This window comes from Amphiprion ocellaris, chromosome 23 (assembly GCF_022539595.1).
Source record: "Amphiprion ocellaris isolate individual 3 ecotype Okinawa chromosome 23, ASM2253959v1, whole genome shotgun sequence".
Taxonomy (NCBI): domain Eukaryota; kingdom Metazoa; phylum Chordata; class Actinopteri; family Pomacentridae; genus Amphiprion; species Amphiprion ocellaris.
The window spans coordinates 13,358,517-13,382,966 of NC_072788.1; the positions used below are offsets into that span (position 1 = coordinate 13,358,517).

The window sequence follows — 24,450 nt, forward strand, 5'->3', positions numbered from 1 at the left end:
TCACATTCAGAAAGCCATTTAAATGGCTTCAATATCTCCAAAAATACAACCCCCACAGTCATGACATGTGGTCCGGACACAGATAAATTGTATCCTCATGGTTGAATGGCTCCTGCAAAGGTCAAATTTCAAATTATTGGCTCTTAAAAATGAGAAAAAGTGCAAAATTTTCAAACAATGGTCCCAGAGAGTTCCCATAAATGAATACACTTGTTCAAAAGTTTGGGGTCACCCAGGCAATTTCATGTTTTCCATGAAAACTCAGACGTTTATTCATGTGCTAACATTAACATTAACGTTCTGCATGATGACAATATTCAGTTTTGAGAAAATTAGGACACAGATCAGAACTTTGCAGAAATTTCTCAGAGAAAAATCGATCTGGGAGGCTCCTCCATGGTTTAGCAGTTTATTCAACATTATGCATTTGAACGAAACTTCAAAAACAGAATTGTAATGTAAATATAACTTTATAAAACCATCACCGGAAAAATCAAACGGAGTACAGTCGAACATCGGTGCGGTTTCCGATTTTCTGCCTGTTACATAGCATAGAAAATACAATCTAAAGGAAGAGAAGGAGAAAATTCACACTTTCCATATATGAAAACATATCCAAATGACTGTTACTGTGCACAGGTGTTTACATGGCTCCTCCAAACTGAATTTAACAGATCTAAAGGGGACATATTGTGCAAAATCTCATGAAGAATATGTCTGAATGTCCAGCTTTCCAGTGAGTTGCTGCATCGTAATGGGGATAAGCACTGATCAGGGAGTGATTTCTGCATTTCTCAGCTACCCAAAGAACAAAAATGAAAATGAATAAGCAAATGATTATAAGATGCCTATTAGGAGGGAAGGATGATGTTTAAACCCAGCAGATAAAATTAAATTCCATAGAATCATTTTTACTGAACCACTCCTGTTGTCCTCCTCTGTCCACAGCTCCAGACATGTCGCACTCATCGATCTTTCCACCCGAGGCCCAGTTTTTGTAGTCGACCACCTCGTCAGTGACCCAGAACCAGAAATCCAGAGTGCAGGTGTAGCCCAGTCCGACCCAGACGAAGGGACTGTCGGCCCTCTTGGCTCTCTCCTGGACCATTCTCTGCTGGTCAGGGCCAGTGATGGAGACCAGGTCGTAGTGGTGCTCTCTGCAGTAATACAAGGCGTCCTCCCACGTCTTGTTTTCTTTGATCAGGACCACCTCCTCTGTTTGGGAAGGAATTGAGAAAAACACACTGTATTATAATTCATTCAGCAGGTTCTTTGGACTGTTTCTAGTGCCATCTCTGTGGGGCAAACTGGAGACATCTTTAAAAAACTCACCGTCGTAGCAGAAGAAGGGTTTTGGTGAACTGCAGTTGTCAGACTTCCATTTGCTTTCTCCGTTCAATGTGGTCATGGCACAATCCTCCCTGTTTGGATGATGGTCCCAGTTTCTAAAAGAGGACTGACTCCCATCTGACCACCTCCAGGTGTCTCTGAACAGGCCAAATAGCCAACAACAGCTTTCTGTGGCGTTTTCCAGCAAACTGATTACCTTTGGGTCATTTAACTGTTTTAGTCCACTGACTAGGTCTGTGTGGTTCTGTCTGCAATATTCCTGAGCTTCTGTCCAGTACATGTCCTCTTTAACAAGAATAAATTTTTCCTGAGCATTTGGACGATCTGTGAAGTAAACAGACAAATCTGCATCACAAGGACATACATACAGGATCTTTCCAAATCAAATAGTTCCTTAAATCCTACTTTTCATACTTTAAAAAGTGTATTTTATTATTTAGAATTCATAGAGATTCTAGAAGAGAGACTATAATGTGAGTCACAAAGAAAATTTTTATTCCTATGTCTTAAATTATTTTAAAATTTAGATTGTTTAAAGCAGGCGGCTGTGAGATTCTATACAGTAATGTTAGTTTTTATTACATGGACAGCTGAGTTATATAACATTAAGAACCAATTTCTGACAGGTTGAAATGCTGAATGTCCATAATGAGAATTTTATTCTCACCATCGTAGCACATGAAAGGATGTTTTTTTGTACGAGAAATATCAATCCATGATCGATCCTTTGAGATCACCCCATAGTTCTCATTAGATCCTTCATCGTTTGGTTCTTCTGGCCCCCAGTTTGTCTCATTTTCTTTGAACTCAACCCCAGGCAGAGACCAGTGCCATGTTTTGTTGCCATCTATTGCATTGCGCAGCCCAATCCAGGCTTCAGTTTGGTTCTTTGCAGCGTTTTGGAGTCTCCTCACATCTTCCATGTCGTACACTGTGGCCAGCTCTGTATATTTCTCTCTGCAGTACTTCTGGGCATCGTGCCATGTCTTTTTGTCTTCAATAAAGTGGTACTGATGACATGCAAGGAAGGAACACTGACCTGAAAACAAAGAAATACTTAAGTGACACAGGCGATACCAAACCAAAGCCATAAATACCCGAATCACACCTTTTCATTTTATCTTGCGGCTTAATTTAACTGTGGGTCTGTCCCTAGTCTACAAACACTGTAAAAACAAACAAACAAACGAAAAGGTTTTAACTGTAAATTTGTAAAAACTATTTATTGATATTTTCCAGATTGTCCTTGTTTGGTCAGTAAAGTCTGAGTAAATAAGGAGGATTGATTTACACAATAACCATAAAAACCAAGACAGAATTGTAAATAATGTCTACAACAAAGATGTGTATTTTTAGAAATAGTAATGTTTGTTTGTTTTTTTTAAACAACATTTGACTGTTCAATTGCAATTTCTTTACCTGTAAAAATATCAATGTTAAACAAGTAATTGCCATTCATTAAAATGTTTTTAATCTATCTTGGGGAGTGAAAAATAATAAAGTATTTAGAACTTATTTTATACATTTCCCTAATTTTCTGTCAATGATTATCCAGTAAAATCATAGAGGAAAACAAAGATTAATTTGCTCTTTAAAAAAGACCCTCCAAAAAAGTCCACTTAAATTTTTTATTTTACCTTTTTACAAATTATAAAATATGTATAGGAAGTAAATAGTTTCTTAAACTGTTATTTTACAGATAATATCTAGTAAAAATCACACAGAAAGTAATAATTTGCATGTTAAATTGTAAAACTGTTGTCCATATTTAAAATCTTTACTTTTACAAATGTGGTCTTTCACAATGTATGGGCATGAAATTACATTTTTACTGTATTCAAAATCAATTAAAACATAATTATATTACAAGGATATATATTTTCATAGTTATACTTCTGTTTGATTGTCCCAGTATTTTTTTTAATATCTTTTCACTATTTTTTTAAAACTGATTTCCTTTCTTTTCTATCTTTTTAAACAGTGTAGCTGTAAACCGATTCCAGATTAATCTTTAATGATCCACAGTTATTCGATTTCAGAATAACAACATAAAGTCGCAACACAGTTCAACATCTGCATGATTTCTAAATACTAACAGTCTATTTCTAGGTGTACATTACTGTTCTTCTGCAAGTGACTAAAAAAAAGCTGATATATTCCTGTCAACATTCAGATAGTTTTAACAATTACAGAAAAGATTAAAGAGTATATTTGAGAGTTTGACTCTAAACATGAACTTAAATGAAAATGCTCTGAATTGGTTGATTTGAAGACAGATGAAGATGATTCACTCACCCATTACCATGAGCAGAAACAGACTCCGCTGCATGTTTATGCTGTTCTGAAACAATGAGTTTTACAGAAATACATATTAACTGTACATCCAGGTAAAATATGTGGAAAGCATTCAGAATTCAGTGAAATAAATGTAAGAATTAAGCGCACCAGGACTATGTAGGATATACAGTATTTGAAACACCCAACATTGTATTGAATGAAATGGTTTAATAGAAAACAGAGATATGCAACTGTAGTGTAAATCTGTGAACACAGTAATAGGATATCTCAAACAACACAACAGAGTTTTAACTTACTTTTGGTGATTCCTTTTTTTCCTCAGCTTCACTCCGATGTTTCTCCTCGATGTACTGATGTTAGTTGCTCTTAATAAACACTGTATGTTGCACAAGTGCAGCTGGGTGAACTCTTTTAGCCACCTGAATATTCAAATATTGTGGTTTCTGTCCTCGCTACAAACAGCCAATGATGTCCAGAATACATGAATCCATTTTCTATTCCATATCCGAGTTAGGCATTTGGAAATTCAGAGTGACTGTAGTTCATATCATGAATTTAAGTAATTAAAACGCACATCTGCAAAGCTTCAGTTGTGTCAGTGCTGGATACAAAAAGATCAATTAAAATGCAAAACACACTCCTTTTTTAGCAAAGCTCATCATTTTATATTAAAATAATTGTGTCATTGTTAGGACTACATGGGAAAATGTCTTCAATATTAGCCTATAATGTAGATATGAAAGACATTTTTTAGGGAGTAGGTGTATCCAAACTGTTCTCCCGGTGCAGTAAATGTACAACTAATCTATTTATTAGCAAAAATTGAAAAAGAGTGTTTTTAAGTATCAATATTCTTACATGCGCAGTAAAAAAAATTACATTTTATAAACTAGTTTTAGCTGTAAGATTTTTAACAATTTAATGTTTTTATATTTTAAAGAGTTCCTGTTTCCTTTTCTATTTTAAATATCTAGTAAATTAAAAATGATTAATACACGTTAACCATTACTAAAACTGCAAATAACATCCATATCAAAATTATGTTGTTTTGTTTTTGCAAAAGTTTATTCATTCTTTTACAATTAACCCTAAAATTATATAATTTATTGCTCTTTTCAAATCAGCAAAAATCTAATTATTTTACAGATATTTCCCTTTATTCTGAAAGACAAATTTTCAATATCAATGATTATATATGATAATTTATTTAACTGTTATTTTACAGACTTTCCATGTTTTCTTACTTTTTACCTTTTTTGTGAACAATGTGTGGCTGTAAAATGACCCTATTATTATATTACAGATATTTGCTGTTGTCTTACACAGGTTTCTCTTTTTTCATATATTACTATAGTTTACAGTTTATGAATGTTACAACAGTAGATTTCCACTTTTTTGTTTGTTTGTTTTACAGTGTAGGTTAAAGCTTTAAGTTTAAATAGTTTTTTCTGCAAATGCTTAAAACAACATGGTTATAGTATATTACTGACATCCTGTTATGTTCTTGCACAATTTTTGAACACAGGTGCAGAATCATTTGGAAGTAAACAAGGAACTTTTAGTCAAATTATCCATGTTGTGGTTTGGAAACACGAACCCTGATGAGGGCTGCGAACAAAGAGACTCGTGTTCTCAACTGCCTGAAAACAGTTTTTACCTCGGAGCCACACTGACAAGGAAATGGCAGCTCTGTTTTTTTGTATACAATTTGCATCCCAGTGCTAATTTGACTGTGTAATTTTTCCACATTTTATATCTGTAAACCTCCTAGCGAGAAAATCCTGTCCCTATCATTGATTAAACCACCAAAAGTCATCTCTGTTCAACAAAAAGACACATTTTGAAGGTTTATCCCTGAAAATATGACTTCAACTGACTTAGATAAAAGTTTACCAAACGACACTCTAAAACAATTCTTCCTGCTTTGCACTTAAGAAGAAATTAAACCTGAAATAAGGTGGTGAGTTTTTAAAAATAGATTATTAAAGATGTAGCCCATCACTTGTGACTTATTGTGTTTTTAACTCATACAAAGAAATTACTTAGTAATCTGCTCTACAGCAGATTAGCAAATTCACTGATTAATGCTGCAACTACACTTTCCTATAATTACTGAATTTTGCCACTTCAATCAATATTGCCTGGAAATTACAGTATTTTCTCTTAATAAAATCACAATTACCATAAATAGCAATGTGTCTTCAATATTTATGACTACAAACTAAATAATAATAATAATTTAACTTAAAAATTAAAAAAAAAAAACTTAGAAAGAAATGTTAAAAACAACCTGTCTCAGGGCATCAGAGCAAAATAAGCAAACAAAATTGTTAGCTGCCTAAATCAAATCTGAACAGTTGTTCAGTAAAGGGTTGTGTGAACATTTTGTGTCGTTCACACCATCAGTGTTTACAGTAGCTCGGTTTTAGTGATCATCCGTACATTAAAACGTACAAACTTTAACCATATTTTGGAAAAACGGTACATTACTGCAGGAATTTGGTGCAAGTTGCCTTTTTGATCAGATGTCAGGTAATGTTCAATGTTAGAAATTCATCATGTTCACACCATGCAGATGTTAATTTCATACACTGATGCATTCTTTATATTTTCAGAACTACAACCAATATGTTAAACACCAAACCAATTCACAAAACATGCAACAACTTCAAATAAAGAATATTTTACATTACATTCCATCTGCCACAATAGTTAGTATGTACTCTCCAGGTGAAAAAATATATGTGAATGCAGTATTATATTGTTGTGTTTTCCTTCTGTGCCCAAAAATATGAAAAAGGAAAACATGCTGTTGCAAAATTTAATCAGTGAAACCCAAAGTCTTTTTTTTTTTTTTTTTTTTTAGGTTTAACACAATACTGAAGGAATTACTATTGAATAAATATACTGAATGTACTGTTCTGACAATCTCTGCCTACAAATCTAAAGTAAGACAACAAAATCTTAACTTACCTCTGTAGTTTCCTTTGCTCCTCTGAGGTCTTGTCCTTCTGTTCTGCTCACGCCAACATATTAATCCTGTACTGTATACAATCTAAATGACACACTGAGGTTTAAAATCTGTCACGATTAATAACTCATCTTACTTTAGAAGATTTGTTATATAATTTAATATGATAAAAACAAACATATCACAGTATTAAGCAACAAAACATGCATGTATAAGCAGAGCATGTCAATGAAGTTAGGAGGAGAAAGTTACAATATGTGGCTGCTATAGTATTTTATATTTACTATACAGAATTCTGTGTCCAGGACTTATTCAGCAATAATCTGATTTAACTGCTATTACCATCACATCTGCATTTTGTGTTTGACAAGGATGGGGGGAAATGTGACTAAGATGGTATGTCATACTTTTTCTGTCTTATTTTTGTCTAACTGCTTGGCATAATACACAGTCCAAAACTCAAATTATTTAAATGAAATGGACATTGAGCCATTACTTACCTATACTAAACTTAAGTGCACTTGATTTGGAAACTACTGTCTTAGTGCTACCAGAGAGATGGTCAATAAACCAGTTCATCAACTATACATCCAGTCTAACAAAAATTATTAATATATTATATATACACACAATATAATGTACAAAAGAGTGATTTTCGACACATGTATAAATTTTGTTAAATCATTTTGGATTTTCATTCAATTTTCTTACTTTTTTTTTCAACATTGTGTTTCCCCACCTTACCTGAAAGGTGAAATATAAATATTTCCAGTGTTTATACATAGATTTGTGACAAATTTAAAAAAAATAAATTAAGCATAATAAAGTCAGATGTTTCCATAAGGGTGTATTAAATAATACAGTGAATAAAACAGCATATGACTTGTGTTTGGACCTTTAAAGTCACCAGATCTTAACTAAACAAATACAAATGAGAATTCTGTTTACCAGAGCTCTGAACATTTGTCACATTTGTCCATTATTCAAATATCATCTTTGCTTATCACTTATTTGGTTTGCCTGGGTTTTTCCCTATTAATTCTAGCGCATTGCATTTTTTTAGCCTCATAAAATCTCAGTTCCTATAAGGTCTCCATCCTCCCATCCCTGTCAGATTTGTTTTACTGGCAGTAAAAGGTGAGGACGTTCTGCTGGTTTCCTCGGATCAGTACTGCAGGACAGTGGAGGCCACAGGTCAGAGCGTCCAGCCAGGCCATGTACAGAGCACTGGGGCAGTCGCTGTGTGGTACAGGAAGGCTCCTGGGAAAGAAAAAAACATTGGATTTACATGAACAGAGCAAAACAGCACAACAAGGTCAAACACTGCTGGTTTACAAGTCAAATGTGTGCATGCTGTGGTTTGCAACAACACTGTGGACATTAAACAATGTACAGTTCCCGTTATTAGGAGAAGGGTCTGTTTCACCTGTAATTTACCTACATATATTCAAAAATGCTAAACTAAAATTTGGAGAGAACAACATCAAAACCTGATTTTAGTCCAACAACATGCAAAACAATATTCTAGTCTATGTACAAAAAGAGCAACAATTATAGTAACTTGTGATCATTTCATTAAATAAACAAAATTTCTTGGTTCAGCACACAATGACTTTTTAGACAGCAGTGTGTATACAACAGCTCCTTTGCATTTTTATTGCAGTAAACTATGCATGTAGCTCTTAAAAATTGATCTCAATACCTCAAAATTGAAATAATTTGTCTAATTTAGTGTCTTAAATGACCACAAAACCTGTAACGTCTTCATGTAGACAAAACAATCCACCCTGATGACGCGAAGCATGAAGAAGCACAAGTGGATGCTGATATAACAAATAATCACAAAGTAAAACACTGCAAATTTATTAGAACCAACAAACACTGCACTAATGACATGTCCTTATTACTCTTATCATAAATTTGTTGCTAATGTAGCACTTATTAATGCTCAAATAGGAAATCAAAGTGTTTCTGAAATAAAAATATTAACCATAAATGTCACCTTTACAAAAGCTAAAAATAAGCAGGTTAAAGTAAAAGGGACTCAATTTTGAGACAGAAGGTGGGAATATGAGGATAAAATTAGAATAAAAAGGAGAAGGGGTTTGTTTGTTTTTTTTTTTTTAAAGGATTTTGCCCAAAAACAAAGGGATGAATCTTCAAAACGGCTTAAAAAAGATTCAAAAATATCTGATGGACTGGCCTGTTCCAGATATTTTCCCTCACTTTGAAATGAATATGATACTTTGAATAAACTATCAAAACTGAAATAATAATACTCACACAAGCACCAGAGCAGTATGTTGTGAATTCCTCCGAATGATTTCATTCAGCCTCACTTTTCTCTCAGACTGTAAAGGAAGGAAACAAACGCAGGCTTCAGACACAGAAACACCAGAATGAACAGCAAGTTGCAGCACTTGTTGGACATGAATGACGTTATAAAACACACACACCTTAAGCTTAAAGGCCTCAAACTCCTTATCAGATATTTTCCACGGTGCACTTTGCCTCACTCCCTGAACTGAGACACCTTCCTGTTGCTCATCATAGAGTCTGAAGGGGGCGACACTGTCCACAAACCTACTCAGGCTGCAAAGCAACAAGAACAGCAGGAACCAAGTCAGTTTGATGTGAAGGACAAAGAAAATTATCTACTGAAAAGATTAAAAAAATACAATAAAAAATGTTAGTTACAAATTTATGTAAAAAAAAAAAACTTCATGAAATTTGTCAGGTATTAAGATCTAACATTAACCCTAGAAAATAAAGTCTGTCCATTATAATTGACAATCTACAGCCGGATGAATGAAAGGTGGATGAATAAAGTATCCATCCATCCATCCATCCATCCATCCATCCATCCATCCATCCATCCATCCATCCATCCATCCATCCATCCATCCATCCATCCATCCTTGCAGCAGGGAAAGGTTTTCCTGACATACTTCTTGGCTTGAGGACGCTTCTCACTGTCTGTCATGACTATAACGTCATTAAAATCCAGACGGAACCTCTTCAGCAGAGCCATCATCCTGAGAAGAAATGACAATCAGTTTTCATAGGTGATCATGCAGGACGTCACATATAGCAATAGAAAAGTGACTGAAGGTGTCCACACCTTTACAGTCAATTTACATTAACAAATGCAAGTAATATTTTAAAAAAATAGAAGCAACTGAATCAATGCTGTGATCAGAGAGTTCCAAGACTGCATTTTTAAAAAAGGAAAACCTGATTTAAATGTAGCTGTCATAGCCTTTAATGTAATGTTATTGTGCAGTGATACACTGCTTCCAGTGCTCCAGTAACACTTGGAACGCTCCCAGAAAGCTCCATTCTGTAAGAATATCAAGCACAATGCAGAATACATCTCCTCCACTGTGTAAAAAGGAGGACCTTAAAAACTTGAATTTCATTTTTGGCAAGTAGAAGAAGTTGCAGGTTGTCAAATGTAGTGGTTGAGAACTGATGATTGTGATATTTGTGGGCAAAAATCTTGAGCATTTAACACACTGAGCGGCACTTTGTCATGATGGAGTACTTAGTCGCCATTATGCCACAGTTTAGGTTTTGTACTAAATGTTCTCCCACAGGACTTTACAGTGGAACTTGATGTTAACAGTCCCCGGAGAAAAAAAATTATAGTGCATACTCCTGTGACAAAATAAGGAACATGGTTTTGTTTCACCCCTGATCTGACACACATTTTTCAGTCATGGAGACTGTCAGCTTTTCCACTGTCAAGACTTCTGTTTGTCATCTGGGTCTGAGGTGTGGGCCCAACTCTCAGCAACAGTGGGGACTGAGTCGTCCCATACCTGTTGATAGAGATACCTGCATACTTCAACATGGTGCCACTTCTGGAGGTCCATTGTTGAAATCACAAATGCACATGTGGTCACAAAAACATTGTTGTAATGTCACCCGGATTCCTAACTAACGGGTTACTGCTCTCACTTTCTGCATGTGCATGACTCTCCATTAATGCACAACAGTAACAGACTGGGAACTTTTTATTGCACCTTATAAATGTAAATTGTCCACTGTAAAATTGTAGGCACTGAACACCAAACATGTGGAGTTTGTACCTTTAGATTCTCCAACATCAGACAATTCGTGAAAACATGGATTTTTCTAAGTTTGTAAAACAAGGGTGTTGGCAGTAAAAACACAAACTTTTATCACACGGGTAAAACAGAGAAACCTACTCATCACGGCCTTCCTCCATGTTCTGTTCATCTCCCACGATGAAAACTCGGACTTTACAGCTGTGCCAGCGTTTCCTCCTGGTGAGCAGGTAAGGAACCAGCAAAGTCAAACCTTCCGAGAGAAGAACAAGAGAAAGACGGCAAATAAAAAAGAGAGGCCAACTCTTTCCTGTAAGTAGACCGTTCTTAAAGTCTTAAAGAGTGTGGATGTTCCTCATCCTCATTCCTTTAAATACATTTGATGTTGATCCCTTTTCGTAAGGTTTACATTAGTGTGTTGCTGTTGTTTCGTCAGATCGAATCTCCTCTTTGGACTCACCTCCATCATCTGCTATCCAGTAGACGTCGATGGTCTTCTTCCCCTGGTCATTCTGAAAAACCGTATTGATCTGATCATTGTCGCCTTTATCAGAGACGCCATCAGCTACAAACACAAGAGGAGGTGGCTTTATATTAGAAAGCAATAATACACTCTAATGTATGCTAATATAACAAAACTATAGGCCTGGTGGTTGCAAGCAACACAGTGATGTAACGTTGGGTCTAATCCATCACTAACTCTTTCACACACTGACAACATGGCCACTCTTAAAACAAAAAACTGTGTTTATATTGTCTTTCTTTTCTAATAAAGTCTGCAGTTTTCAGATCATCCCACAGTGTGGAAACATTATAAAACACAAAAGTCACAAAAAGTAGCTGCAGAATAATGAACATAGTGCAACAATTCCACTCTTTAATATTCTCCCAAGTACTTTAATATTTTAAAGAAAGATTATTTTACTCATACTGTACAGAATATCAGTGCCAGTTTGCTGCATAGTTTATGTTTACTGTACACAGAGAAGCGTTCAAACCTCAGAATGTTTTCAACTGTTGAATACAATATTATTATACTTAAATAGGATTATGTGCTGACTATATGCAGCTGAATTGTGTAGATAATTGTGTGTTTAGGGTCAGATTTGGAAGATGCGACTAGACACGTATCCTTCATCCTTCAGGAATTTTGTTTTAAATGCTGCTAAAAATATTTTTCATTGTATTTAACCTGAAGTTGGAATCAAGTCAGTGTAACAGGATTTAGAGGTTTTTATGATCCATTGCAGAGATTAAATTTTAACCACATTACATTTTAGCCCTTCTTAAAACATATTTTTATTGGAGAGCCTTTCCTAATTTTGTTTGACTTTTAATTTTCCTTTAACTGTCTTTTATTCAACAGATTCAGTAATATTTTTTTTTACTTTTTAACTTTTAAAACCATGTTGTGTTTTTGTCCCTTTCTTATGGGGACTTTCTTCTAAATTCTGATGATTTTGTGTTTGTTTTATTTTGCTGCCTTAGGAAGCACTTTGTAATTTTCTCTTGTGAAAAGATTCTTATTATCATTATTAAAGTGAGTCAGTGCAGTGATCTAATGCATGTGAGTTTGGACAGTTAAGTTCTCACCTGATTCCCTCTCAGGAGATTGTTGGCTGCCATTTTCAACAGGTTCATCAGGTTCAAAGCCCTGGTTTACTATAGGACAAACAGTACGTTCTCAGCTGCAGATTTCTTTGATGTTATACCTATATGCCATGTTATGGGATAGTGCACAGAGGAAGTTCTAATTAATGTAGGTATCAAACCTTCAAAATCAAACTGATCAGAGATGTCCAGTCCGTCCATCATCCTTAAGATACACAAACAGTAGTTGGAGTCAAAGGTGTCGCTGGAGAGCAATAACAGAAGAGGATTAGGTTGAGATGTGAGTTTAATCGGGAATGCTTTACAAAAATGCTACTCAGTTCTCCTATAATACTTATTATTTACTGTAGTTAATTTTCTGATTATTACAGCTGTAACTATAATGAATGGACCTGTATAGGTGAGTGATGTTACTCTGTCAGCAGAATTACACAAAAACTACCATGAAACTTGGTGGTGAGGTAGAGAATGTGCAGAAAGTGCCCTTCCAGTTTTGGCAACATTGCATTTGCCACAAATTCTTTCTCTAAGTCAGCATTACAGTCATTCTGAGACAGTACTTATTGTAGATCATCAGAACGTTAACTTACATTCAAAATCTATCTTTAGTTTCTTACTGTTTTTACTTATATTACAGCCATTTCAACCAGAAAACAGGCATCATGTGTTTTTCTCTCTAAAATTCATTATTAATAACACCCAGCTTACTATATGGTGTTGATATAGTCTTCAGTGCTTTCAGGAGAACTTTCCTTCCAGTTGGCCTTGAAGCCCAGGACCAGAGTGTTGGGCTTCAGTTTGCCAAGACCGGAAGCCTTAAAAAAAGATGACAAATAAAAGAACAAACTATTTATCATCAGCCACAGATATGAGGATGAGATAATATAACTTGTCAGTCTGGAACCAGATAAATTGTTAGTGCAACTTTGTGTTAAAAAAAAATGTGTCATTAGTTGTTGGTTAAACACACAACTTGTCATACACCAGATGTACCTGCAGCAAGTTTCGAGCTCCAACTCTGAGACTGTCGGCTGTGAAAGGAGTATAAAACGAGCGCACCTTCCTTTTGTTCATCCACTTTATCAACCAGCCTGTAGCATCCTGTGGCCGAGTCTGCCTGTCCTGCTCCTAGAAGAGTTGGGACTTTAATAATGTCTTTACATCACAAGGAGATTCAGTGACAGAAATAAAAGCAAGCTGAAGGCATTTTACACGACCAGTCAAACATGTCTGACGAAAAGCTACTGTAAGAGTGTTCAGGCTGAAGAGTTCAACAGAAAATTGTAGACTGAATGACTTACAGTTATAATGTCTCCACAGATCATGAGGCTTATATGCTTTGTGAAGGAGCCAACAAAGTCCACCAGCGCAGGTCTCTGGTTTGGGGGTCCAGTCAGGACGAGACACTGTGGTCTGAAAGTAGACAAGCAAGAACAAAAGTCAACAGTTGCTGTCTACATCAGTGCTGTCACTACAAAAAGATGTACTGCAAATACAGCAGTATTTAACTAAATATCATGTATAATCCAGTAAAATTAAGAGAAATTAAAGACAAAAATTAATCAGACAAACTATCAGATAGAGTTATAGATACTTATACACTCTCAGGTGGCATTGGTACTCAAAAATCCACCAACATGTGATTTCAGGGTTACTGATGCACGATAAGATATTGGGGCACTTGCCTAAAATTCTTGACGTGATCCTCCACACCAGACAGAGACACAGAGTAAGACAAAGCCATGTTGTATGTACCTGCCTGGACTGACGAACCCCAGTTTACCTCTGCAGATTTAAAAAAGCGAGGTGATTTACGGCGTGACAGTCTAATCGGCTGATTCCAGCTTCTGTTTGCTGGCTTTCGACTCACTTGGCTTGTTGTAGTTGACGTATCCAAACAGAAAGAAGATGATACAGAAGGTGGTGAGAGCAGCCCACCAGGTGAACAGGAACATTAGAACGACAGAGATCACTGCTCCAAACAGAGCTGTCCATTTACTGTAGTAGTGAAATGATGGCCTCCAACCTTGAAGAAAGAGACAATGATAAGAAGAAACAAACACAGATGGTGTAACGCAGAACTTTTTATTTCATGTGATCACAACTTCCTTCAGTGTGGAAGCTAAAGGGCTTTTCACTGGTCTTATGTTCACAAGACTGAAATACAGGTATTGGTGTTGCTCAGTGAGCTTTAAGAAGCATTGCTAAATTACTTTATGAGATGTGATATGAGCCAAAAACGTGTTTTGTGAAGTCTCACTGACCTCCACCAAATTCCAATCAGTCCAAGTAGACATTTGTGTCAGATGTAATCAAATTCACACTAGATGTTGCTGATATATCATACTCACAACAATGGGACAGATGTGAGCTCACAGTGACTTCTGACCCAAAAAAATCTGATCGGTGTAAGTTAACACCGATCAACAATGCAACAATGGATATCCTGGAAAAAATGCTCTACAGGACTTTCAGTGCTGAGTATTAGGAGCAATGTTACTCTGTGCATACTAGTGCAGATTTATTGTAGTATGAACAAAAGTGCGTGCACGGTCCACGTTCCGTCCACAGCAAGAGCTGGCCTTTAAGGAGGAGGCTAAACAGCCTGTAGCTCTACTGTCTGTTCCCACAGCCGGTGTTTGTTTCGTTCAACTATGACAACAATGTTTCTGTAAACCGTAAAACCGTGCAAACAGACAAGTGACAGTAGCAGACGCTTTGAAGACACGTGTCTAGTCTGGTGTGTAGTGTAGAGTGTCAGTAACTCACCAGGGGAGTTGGTGATTGAAGCATGAAAGCAGCTGAAGTTTATTAGACTGTAGGAACACAGGAAGAAGTTGGAGATCAAGGCTGCAATCGTGTTCAGCTCAGCTGGAACGACACAAGAGAAAGAAATTCAAATTCAGACCCTGATGAGGAAATGACAAATTTATGAAAACCTTCTCAAATGTTTTCTTTCTTTACTTACATATTTGCAAGAATAAAAATACAATTTTGTAGAGAGCATAGCAGGTAAAAACAAATATTTGATTAAATAACTCAAGAATCCAGATCACACCCACCGATAAGAATGAAGGCCACAGCAATGATGTAACATAGCAAATAGGCTCGCAATGGCTCATCATTTTTCCCATAACCCTTTGCAAAGAATCCGATGTATGGGTATATTTTGTCTCTGCACAGACACTGACAGAAAAGAGAAAACACAAGTTGCTCAAACAAAAAAATGCACATCGCGTTACACTTTACTACATTTAAACAAACTTTTGTCCATTTAATGCCTGGTATGCATGACAGATTTGAGCAATCACTGGAACTTCAACAAAGACGTCAGAAAAGTGGGAGATGATATTTGTTTGGCCCGCATGTGGAACATCAGTGCTTCATGGATATTTCTCAGTCTGCCAGTACCCTGCTGAAGGTGTTAGAGGCCACACTGACCCATATGCAGTAAGCTATAATACACTGTGTTCAGACTTTCACCACAGAGAGCATCAAGCTTTTCATTTTTCAACTTGTGCTACAAAAGCATTTCGATGGCGTGCAGCTGCCAGTTCACTGGTCATCCTTAAAACACCCCACAGGAATTTGAACTTCTGGCTGTTCACTTGCTGCTTAAAATGTGGGTGCCATTGTAACAAGGTAATCAGTGTCATTCACTTCACTTGTTAGTTTGAATGCTGTTATTGATGGGTGTCTATTAGTAGATGTGATATTTTTCTGTCATTGAGGCAGTTTTCAAAAAGAATGATCAACTGTTCAAATGGTCCAGAAAAAGCTTTCAAATGCAGTGCATTCCTACTTTAAAAGGAGATTAGTACTCCCATATTTTAGTAAATCCTTAAAAAATGTAATTTCTAAGGTCACTATAAGTGGCTAAAGCTTAACAGTATTCATTTTGTCTTAAAAGCATTAAATTTTCAATACTGCTGATATTTTTATGCTTCAAAATATGGAGTATAGTGTGACTGTGAATCATATTGCCATAAACTAGCTTTCTATATTGGACAGGTAAAATCCATCAATCCAGTTTTTATAGTTAATGAAAACACAGTTTAGAAGATGGATTAGTCAGCTAAGCAGCAGAGAGTGTCTGGGGCTTCTCACCTGAAAGACTTTGGGGGCAGAGACCAGAAATCCAAGAGCAGACGACAAGCTGGCTGCAAACACACCAGCAGTGATGAGGTAGTAGAAACCAGAAACTTGGCCCAGTACCTGGTAGGAATATTCACAGTGAAGAATGGGAAAAGTGGCCTGAAGCTTCGGAGGCTGTGGTCCACATCACATACTTTTTTTGTACTCTATGTACTACAGTTGCCCGCAAAAAGCATGTACTGTTTACGTCAAAAGGGTTAGTAAAACCTGATGGCTGGCATCATGCAAAATGACTGGATGTATCAGGACATCCTGGTGTTTCGGCATCCTGCAGACTGCATACTAAATCTTTTTCTGGTCTGGAAGTATGGATGCTAGAACGCCCGCTAAATTAGCATATTTAATACAAGAATCATGAACAGTGACTTAGGAACAAATATTATTAATAACATTTAAAGGTCCCACATGGTGAAAACCCATTTTGATTGTGTTTTGTGATCGTTAGAAACTAAGCGGTCCTCCACAAACACCTAAAATTCCAGCATTACAAGCCAGTAAGACCTCGATCCAGGTGCCACCTAACACCTAACTAACCAACAGTCGTCCAGCTCAAAATGTGTGTGGCTGTCAATCACAGACAGAAAGAGAGTTTTCTTCCTGAAGTGGGTGGAAACAGCAGCAACACTTTGGCCTTTAGAGCAAACAGTACTGAAAATTGGCAGTTATACAGCCATGGTGAACCATCTTTGCAGTATTTTGAGCTGAAAAGCACACTGTGAGGACATGTGAGACTTTGATAAATTTGCTGAAAAGAAGCATTATATGGGACTTTTAAAGAAACTAATCTATTTTGCAAAAAATAAATAACACCGCTGAACTGATTGGTACCTTTAAATTGTTGGCCAGACCATATCCACAGGACTGTGACTGGATACACTCAGTGAAGTTCCAGCCCAGGTTACATGCCAGTCCAACACAGCCGTCAGTGCTGTTCCCAGTCAGAACGTCACTTATATTTCCAGAAGCATCTCTCACTACACATGAAGCTGGAAAAATGCAAGATTATTAACATATCAGGGTACAGCAAAGGACACACCAACACCTTATGTGTTTTAGTTTTTCAGTTTGTACTACCCCTGCTTGCAAATAGGCTTGAAAGTTGCGTAAGACTAAAAACCTCTGACCAACCTTCACACTCATGCACTACACTGGCTCCACTGCCAATGATATTTCCCCCTAATAGTTCTGTTCAGATGATTAACTAGTCATATCTGGGACAAATCAATACGAAACAAAAGCATGTAAATGAGTGACTTACCAACAGTTGCAGATATCACTAAATAGCTGACTGCAGTACAAAAAATGGCCGTGAGGGTGCCTTTAGGGATTGCAGAAGCAGGGTCCTGCAACAGGAAATAACACACAAGTCAGGCTTCATGTAGTTCTTCTTAGTAGCCGTTTTGTTTGAAGTACTTCACTTCCTTTATTCTCATCATACTTTGAGGTCTCCAGAGATGTTGGCTCCAGACAGGATGCCGATGGCAGAGGGGAAGAAAATAGCAAACATCTGGAAAAAGTTGCTTTCAGCTCCTCTCCAGTCTGGTTTAAGGTTTGCTAAGAAGATCTCACCTGTACAAGATACAAGCTGTGAGCTGACGTAATATTCACTCAAAAATATAAAAATAAAAAAAAATCCCTCAGTCTGGTTAATGGTTAGTTTTATTTTCTTTCTGTGCCACATGTCACTGCTAGTACTTTACTGTGGCAGTTTAACAAAAACTGTTTCAGTTATATCAGTGAAAAAAATGAACCTTATTTAAGCTGTCATGCAACTACACACTGCTGTACTCCCATTTAACCCTTTGATACCGCTGCTATTTTCAGTTTCATTTTACTACCTTGACTTTCAAGGTCTTATTTTGGTCAGTATTAGAGTTAACCATACATGCTATAACCCAAAACACCCATCAATTGATACAATGCCTCCAGTTTTTAATATTAGTCTTTATATAAAACAAATACTTCATTATATCAGACTGTTTATGTTTTACATGATTTGCACTAGAAAATGCTACACTAACATCTATGCAGTCATTAACATGATTAGATATTAAAACATCTACATGTGTAATGACTAGTTCATAGATACAGGGCTGTTTTCAGGTTGTAACTATGTTTAAATTCGATGTAAATTCAAGATTATTATTTTTTTTATCTCTGACAGTTTGTCACCATTGGAAAGACCAAGTCATGAGGTTTAATTTATTATTTTCTACACATGTTTGCAACAAATACTTTACGAGTAATTCCACCGAGAAGACGGGATGCAAAGTGTGTTTGTCGAGCTCTAAGACTTAATTCAATGTGCATCAAATTACAGAGTTCAGTTCAACCACAGAATGGAGACCAAAAAGCATTGGAGCAGTTCAAAAACAGTGACAGGACATTTCAGGTGAAAATGACATTTTTTATAATCTACTTCTGTCCTTATTTTTTCATTGGTAATTGATGTTCAAATGGAATATTACAGATAAATGTGTGTTTAAAAAATGAAAAGAATTAAAAAGAAAAATAAATCAATATAGTAATTCTTAGATTGTCTTGAAAGGCCTAAACTTACTGCGGTATCCAAAGATGCCCTGGGCTTTTTTCTCTGGAGTGGGAGGGAGGAATGTGCCCACCAAGTAGTTGGAAAAAGAGACTATGATAACTATAAAGAATAAAATCTGGGTCTGAGAGACAGACAGACAGACACATAGAGAGAAAGAATAGGGGAAAAAGGACAGATATGATGGAAAAGTCCACATTAGTAAAAGGCCAGGAGATGTGTGACTCAACTCTAGCAGATCAGATGAAATGTGTCAGGATATGCTCACCTTGGACTCCCACTCCATCCCAGCCAGAGAGATGAGCAGCAGAACGGTCACAGTGATCACACCCACAATACGGACGTCGTTGATTGAATCAACCATGATGACGCCAAATTCCTACATTTTCAACCAAATTATTCATGCATATGTACAATTACTACCACTATGCAATTTACTTTGCGCAACATGATGAGGCATCTTCAGAAGAAAGATTCCATTCATTTAAAATAATTAATGTAAGGTACAACCACGGAGCATGTTTTTGGGTAAAGATGAAAGTACCTGTAGCAGATCACGAACCACCTCTGCAAAGCCAACAGTATTGAGTGCACAAGCCAGAGCATTGGCGAAGGAAAACACCACCCCAATCGGACCTCCGATTTCAGGACCCAGAGAGCGAGAGATCATGAAATATGCTCCTCCTGAAAGTTAGTTTACACACAGAAACAAACTTTAAGGAAAAAAAAAACAAAAACAAAAAAACTACACAGCTAAAACTTTTGTTGTGTTTGACCTGAGTAGAAATTTTAACTTTAAAAGAGTCTTCATATATCTAGTATAGTGATATTTAAGGTTTCTTATGTGAAATGTTTTTGGGGAATACTTGGAATTCTGACTAACCTGAGATGACCCTCCCGTTGGTGGCAATAGCAGAGACGGAGAGAGCAGTTACTGAGGTCACCGTCACAGACATGAGGATAATAACCCAGGTCAGCACTGACAGAAGAGAAATAAAGGTATTAATCATCATTATGATCATTTTCACTCAGGAGGAAGTTTGTTTCTGCTGCTTTTCTTTGCCTTCACTGTGCGTACATGCTTTGGATACTGTATTGTATCATCCAGCAGTGAAACTCTCTCATTTGGATCTGCTGGTTCTCATTAACATCCTGCATTTTAAATCCATTGAAGTCTTTATCAACTAGTCTGTACATATGTTCATCCAAAATGTGCCATTTATTCCCAGAATTCATAGTCAGGTTGCCCTCATGAATGCAAATTCCCCCGCTGTGGGATCAATAAAGGTTTAATCCATCCATCCATCCATCCATCCATCCATCCATCCATCCATCCATCCATCCATCCATCCATCATGCAGCTCAAGTTACTTCTCGGAAGCAAACACGCAAACAATTCTTCAAAACAAAAAATCTGAAGATCAAGATCTGATACTAGCAACTGTGGATATTTACGAGTAAAAAAAGAAGTGTAAAAAAAATTCGAGTGAACAAATCTATTTAAAATGTACTTATTTTTCTGTCAATTGTAACCAATTGTATTTAATTGTATAAAAATAATAATTAGTAAACAGTTTATCTCTTAAATTAAAAAAGGTGAATAGAGAAATATTTCTGAAATTATATTACATTTGTGAAATATTTAAAGTCTTTTTAGATAAGAAATTTAATTTTCTTTTAAGAAATAGAATAAATAAATAATAAAAGCATCAAGCATTTATTATAATAAATAAAAAAAGACAAATTTCATGAACTTACTTGATTTTTTCAGGTGCTGTATTTTCAGGTGATCACTTATAGCAGTAGTGATGTATGTACAAGGAAAATATTTGATTCAACACTGATTGGCATAATAAAGTGGGAGTTCAGCTGTTAATATTTAAAAATGTCCCAAATTCTTTCTTAGATTTTCTTGTGAAATCTTCCAGAACTATGCCTTTTCTCGGGAAGGAATCTTTTTCCTTTGCAACATTTCTGGTTTTACTCTGTATCTAAGATAGATCTCTACCAGCAAAGCCCACACACTATTATCAAGCTGCAACAAAGTAAATCAATATAGACTGTAGATAAGAGGACAGAAGTAGAGCTATGGAGTGTTACCGCTACATAAGAGAATGAATGAATGAAAGAATGAATGAATGAATGACTCACGAATGCCTGCCTGAGATGTGATCCATGACAGGCGGAGGAACAGGATGACCCCCCAAATATTCAGCATGCACCGGACCTGTGAACAGGTAAAGCAGCTCTGTGATGCTGAAATAACTCATGTTTGATGCTTCACTACATGTTCTCTAAAATGTACGTGCAGCAAACTGAAGCTTTGCTCACCATGACTCCAGTTACCCAACCAAACCGAACAGGACCTTTCCCCGGAGGATCCGGAGACTCTTCGTTCTCACTGTTGCTCACTCCTGAGTCTGAGGTGGGATTTGTTGAATCCACTCCTGCCTCCACTTCCTGAGAAACATATAGGAAAAAGATGGAACTTGATGGTAAAATCAATAGGCTGTAAACTGTGTTGGTCAATTTATACTTAATTTATACAGACTTACAGGGCATAACAATTGATTGTAATCACAATTTCCCAGAACTTTAGTGAACAAATAGCATCTTTTTGCTTGGATAAAGTAAGAGAGCCGCCTTGGCTCACGTATTTTTGAGATATTTACCGAGAAAAACTATTTTCACAGAATGATAATTGGTGAATGCAATTCATCCTTAAACCAATTTTTAAAAAGCCTAAAAGCTGATAAAATCTCATTAATGAAAATAACACTGGCATATATATCTAGCAACTGATATAATCAAGTAACATGAATCTATCAGTCCATATATGATTTGATCACAAACACAGTTTTATTAATAAATGACAATTATGCCTGGATATTTTGTATTATTACACAAAATGTTTAAAAACAGTAAGAATTTTTTTCATTTATTTGAGCTCTTGCTTTTATGTTGCTAACATAAAAGATGCAGGATGCTGTGAGATGTTATTTCCAGACTTTTTCCAGAAAATATACCTCGAACGCCCTGCGGAGAGCCTCCAGAGAAGGTCTGCTCCTGGCCTGTTGCCGTGGCAACGTACTGACATAATGCTCCAGCTGTGGCACCAAATCTATCGTGCTGTAGAACGAAGGTCTGCGCAACTCCATCCTCGAGCCCCGGCATTCTGAGACACCGCTAGAAAAGCAAAAATTACATTTCAAACAGCAGCAAATACTGCAGTCAATGCAGAAGCTAACTTTTAACTGTGGTAAGCTGTAGTTCCTTTAATGGATACTAGATGCTGCTAATAGCTACTGATGTGACAGGAAAACCTTTCACAAATTTATTTATTTTCAATTCTGAATAACTTGCTGGTTTCATTTGAGTCACTTAGTAGCATCAGATGAAGACATTGGGCCCTAAACTACAGAGTGAGGAAAAAAAAGACTTTTAAAGTGGATATTAACAGGAACCTTGAATCCTCGTCTGAGATGACAATGGTCGGAGGGATCTGCAGGTTACCATCTTGTTGTAAACTGCCGGAGTCAAAGTGGTGTGAAGAGTACATGGGAGGTCCTTCCCCATTGGTTGAGAAGTGGACATGTGGGAAAACGCCTGGTGCCAATTCGTTACGTTTGGACATGAACTGACCCATCGGTACAACTTATTGAGTCCTGTGAAGAAAACAGTGAAAAGAGCTGATTGATACTTGTTAAAGCTTGACAGTACTGGATAAATCTTAGTCTTCTTTTCTTCCTTAGACACTTTGGGAGAAAGCTTAGTATTACAGAGAATTCAGAAAGTTGTGATGGCAAATATGTTAACATACATTTGCAGCTGTATACAAGCAAGAGAGTATATTCGTCCAATATTCACTGTATTTTTAGCTTTGGTTTCAACTCGAGAACAATTTTTGTAATGCAAACTGACACCTTCTGGAGCTGTGAGCACGTTTGATGAGAGCAGTAATAAAACAGAGTATAAAAATCAAAACCCTGAGCTGAAAGAGGCTAAAAAGCTCAAGTGAACTTAAGAATAGAGTAATATTTTTCTGTGGGTTCATGAATAGAAGCAACATCTTTTATCTTATCGTCAGTTTTAAAATATAAAAGAATTAAGCAGTGTTAAGGCCTCTGTGAGCTGCAACGATACTGATTCATGCTGTTAAGGGGAAATCTCATTGGGCTAATTACTGACGTAGACTAGTTACTGATTCAGTCCTGAATGCAGGAGAAATGTGTGGGAGTCTCCTTTTCTAAAAGATACTCAGTTCATCTGTACCTGCATCAGAAATAATGAATGTACATCACATTTTCTCCATGAGTACATTAACAAAAACTAAACATCCATCCATCCATCCATTATCTATACACCGCTTAATCCTCACTAGGGTCGCGGGGGGTGCTGGAGCCTATCCCAGCTGACTCGGGCGAAGGCAGGGGACACCCTGGACAGGTCGCCAGTCTGTCGCAGGGCTACATATATAGACAAACAAACACTCACACATTCACACCTACGGGCAATTTAGAGTAATCAATTAACCTCAGCATATTTTTGGACTGTGGGAGGAAGCCGGAGTACCCGGAGAAAACCCACGCATGCACAGGGAGAACATGCAAACTCCATGCAGAAAGATCCCGGGAAAGCCGGGACGTGAACCAGGGACCTTCTTGCTGCAAGGCGAAAGTGCTAACCACTACGCCACTGTGCAGCCCAAAAACTAAACATTCTATAATAAAAATGTCACAGATCTGTTTGGCATAACATAGAAGTTGTCATGCTGTAGTGAATCCTTATACTTATTCTTAACTGGTATCTGTAGAACTAAAACTCTGAGCCTGCATTAATCAGATCAGATGATGTGGTAAACGGAAAGTGATGCTGGTTGTTTTATTTAAAAAACGATAAAACACAGTATTAATCTAAATTTGATCTAATCAGTAGAAATATTAAATGAGATTAACCCTTGTAATAATGTTGCTATCTAAGAACATTTATTTGCTCTAATATACATTAGAAATATTAAAGTAAAAATATAAATGCGTGTACTTACAGTTTCTTTCTTTTCCTGCTGAATGAACTGTGCGATGATTTATGTTCCTTCTTTCATTACACAGTGAAACTCTTGAAATTTATACCTTCAGTGAGGTAGCTGACATCTCCTCCCATTTACCTCATCTTCCTCCCTCCTTCTCTCACACATACATTATCATTTTCCTGCCTGCTCACAAAAAAAGGATCATTTCATAAAGGATCATTTTATTCCTACAATTAAAAAAAGAAAGAAATTTATTATATTTAAAAGAAAATGAAATGTAGCTTTTCTATGACAGTAGAGCACATTTTCTTAATCTCTAATATTTTCTGTTTTGCTTTTCTAATTTCTAGCATTGGTTCTCGTGGAAATTAGATCTTTGTGACACAACTCAGGACAGGAAGTGTGTCCCATGTGTCTG

The 24,450-nt window shown here is 36.6% G+C and overlaps 2 protein-coding genes across 2 annotated transcripts; both read right to left on the reverse strand.

The window, feature by feature from the left end:
• Positions 1-395: 395 nt before the first annotated feature.
• Positions 396-4,458, reverse strand: LOC111571728 (macrophage mannose receptor 1-like). The gene is made up of 5 exons (XM_023275029.3): positions 3,945-4,458; positions 3,646-3,691; positions 2,018-2,389; positions 1,333-1,674; positions 396-1,215 (listed from the first exon to the last, which is right to left on the reverse strand). Exons 2-5 carry the CDS (start codon positions 3,677-3,679, stop codon positions 872-874), a joined length of 1,092 nt encoding a protein of 363 aa, XP_023130797.3. The 5' UTR covers positions 3,680-3,691; positions 3,945-4,458; the 3' UTR covers positions 396-871.
• Positions 4,459-6,627: 2,169 nt separating this feature from the next.
• slc12a10.1 (solute carrier family 12 member 10, tandem duplicate 1) lies at positions 6,628-22,662 on the reverse strand. The gene is made up of 27 exons (XM_023275025.3): positions 22,468-22,662; positions 22,030-22,189; positions 21,335-21,463; positions 21,155-21,230; positions 19,887-19,982; positions 19,548-19,687; positions 19,272-19,382; positions 19,016-19,127; positions 17,894-18,024; positions 17,714-17,798; positions 17,284-17,441; positions 16,408-16,515; positions 15,363-15,486; positions 15,070-15,171; positions 14,171-14,326; positions 13,986-14,085; positions 13,602-13,713; positions 13,294-13,428; positions 13,009-13,115; positions 12,462-12,544; positions 12,283-12,351; positions 11,150-11,254; positions 10,831-10,942; positions 9,568-9,654; positions 9,076-9,211; positions 8,903-8,970; positions 6,628-7,879 (listed from the first exon to the last, which is right to left on the reverse strand). Exons 1-27 carry the CDS (start codon positions 22,647-22,649, stop codon positions 7,741-7,743), a joined length of 3,123 nt encoding a protein of 1,040 aa, XP_023130793.2. The 5' UTR covers positions 22,650-22,662; the 3' UTR covers positions 6,628-7,740.
• Positions 22,663-24,450: the final 1,788 nt, after the last annotated feature.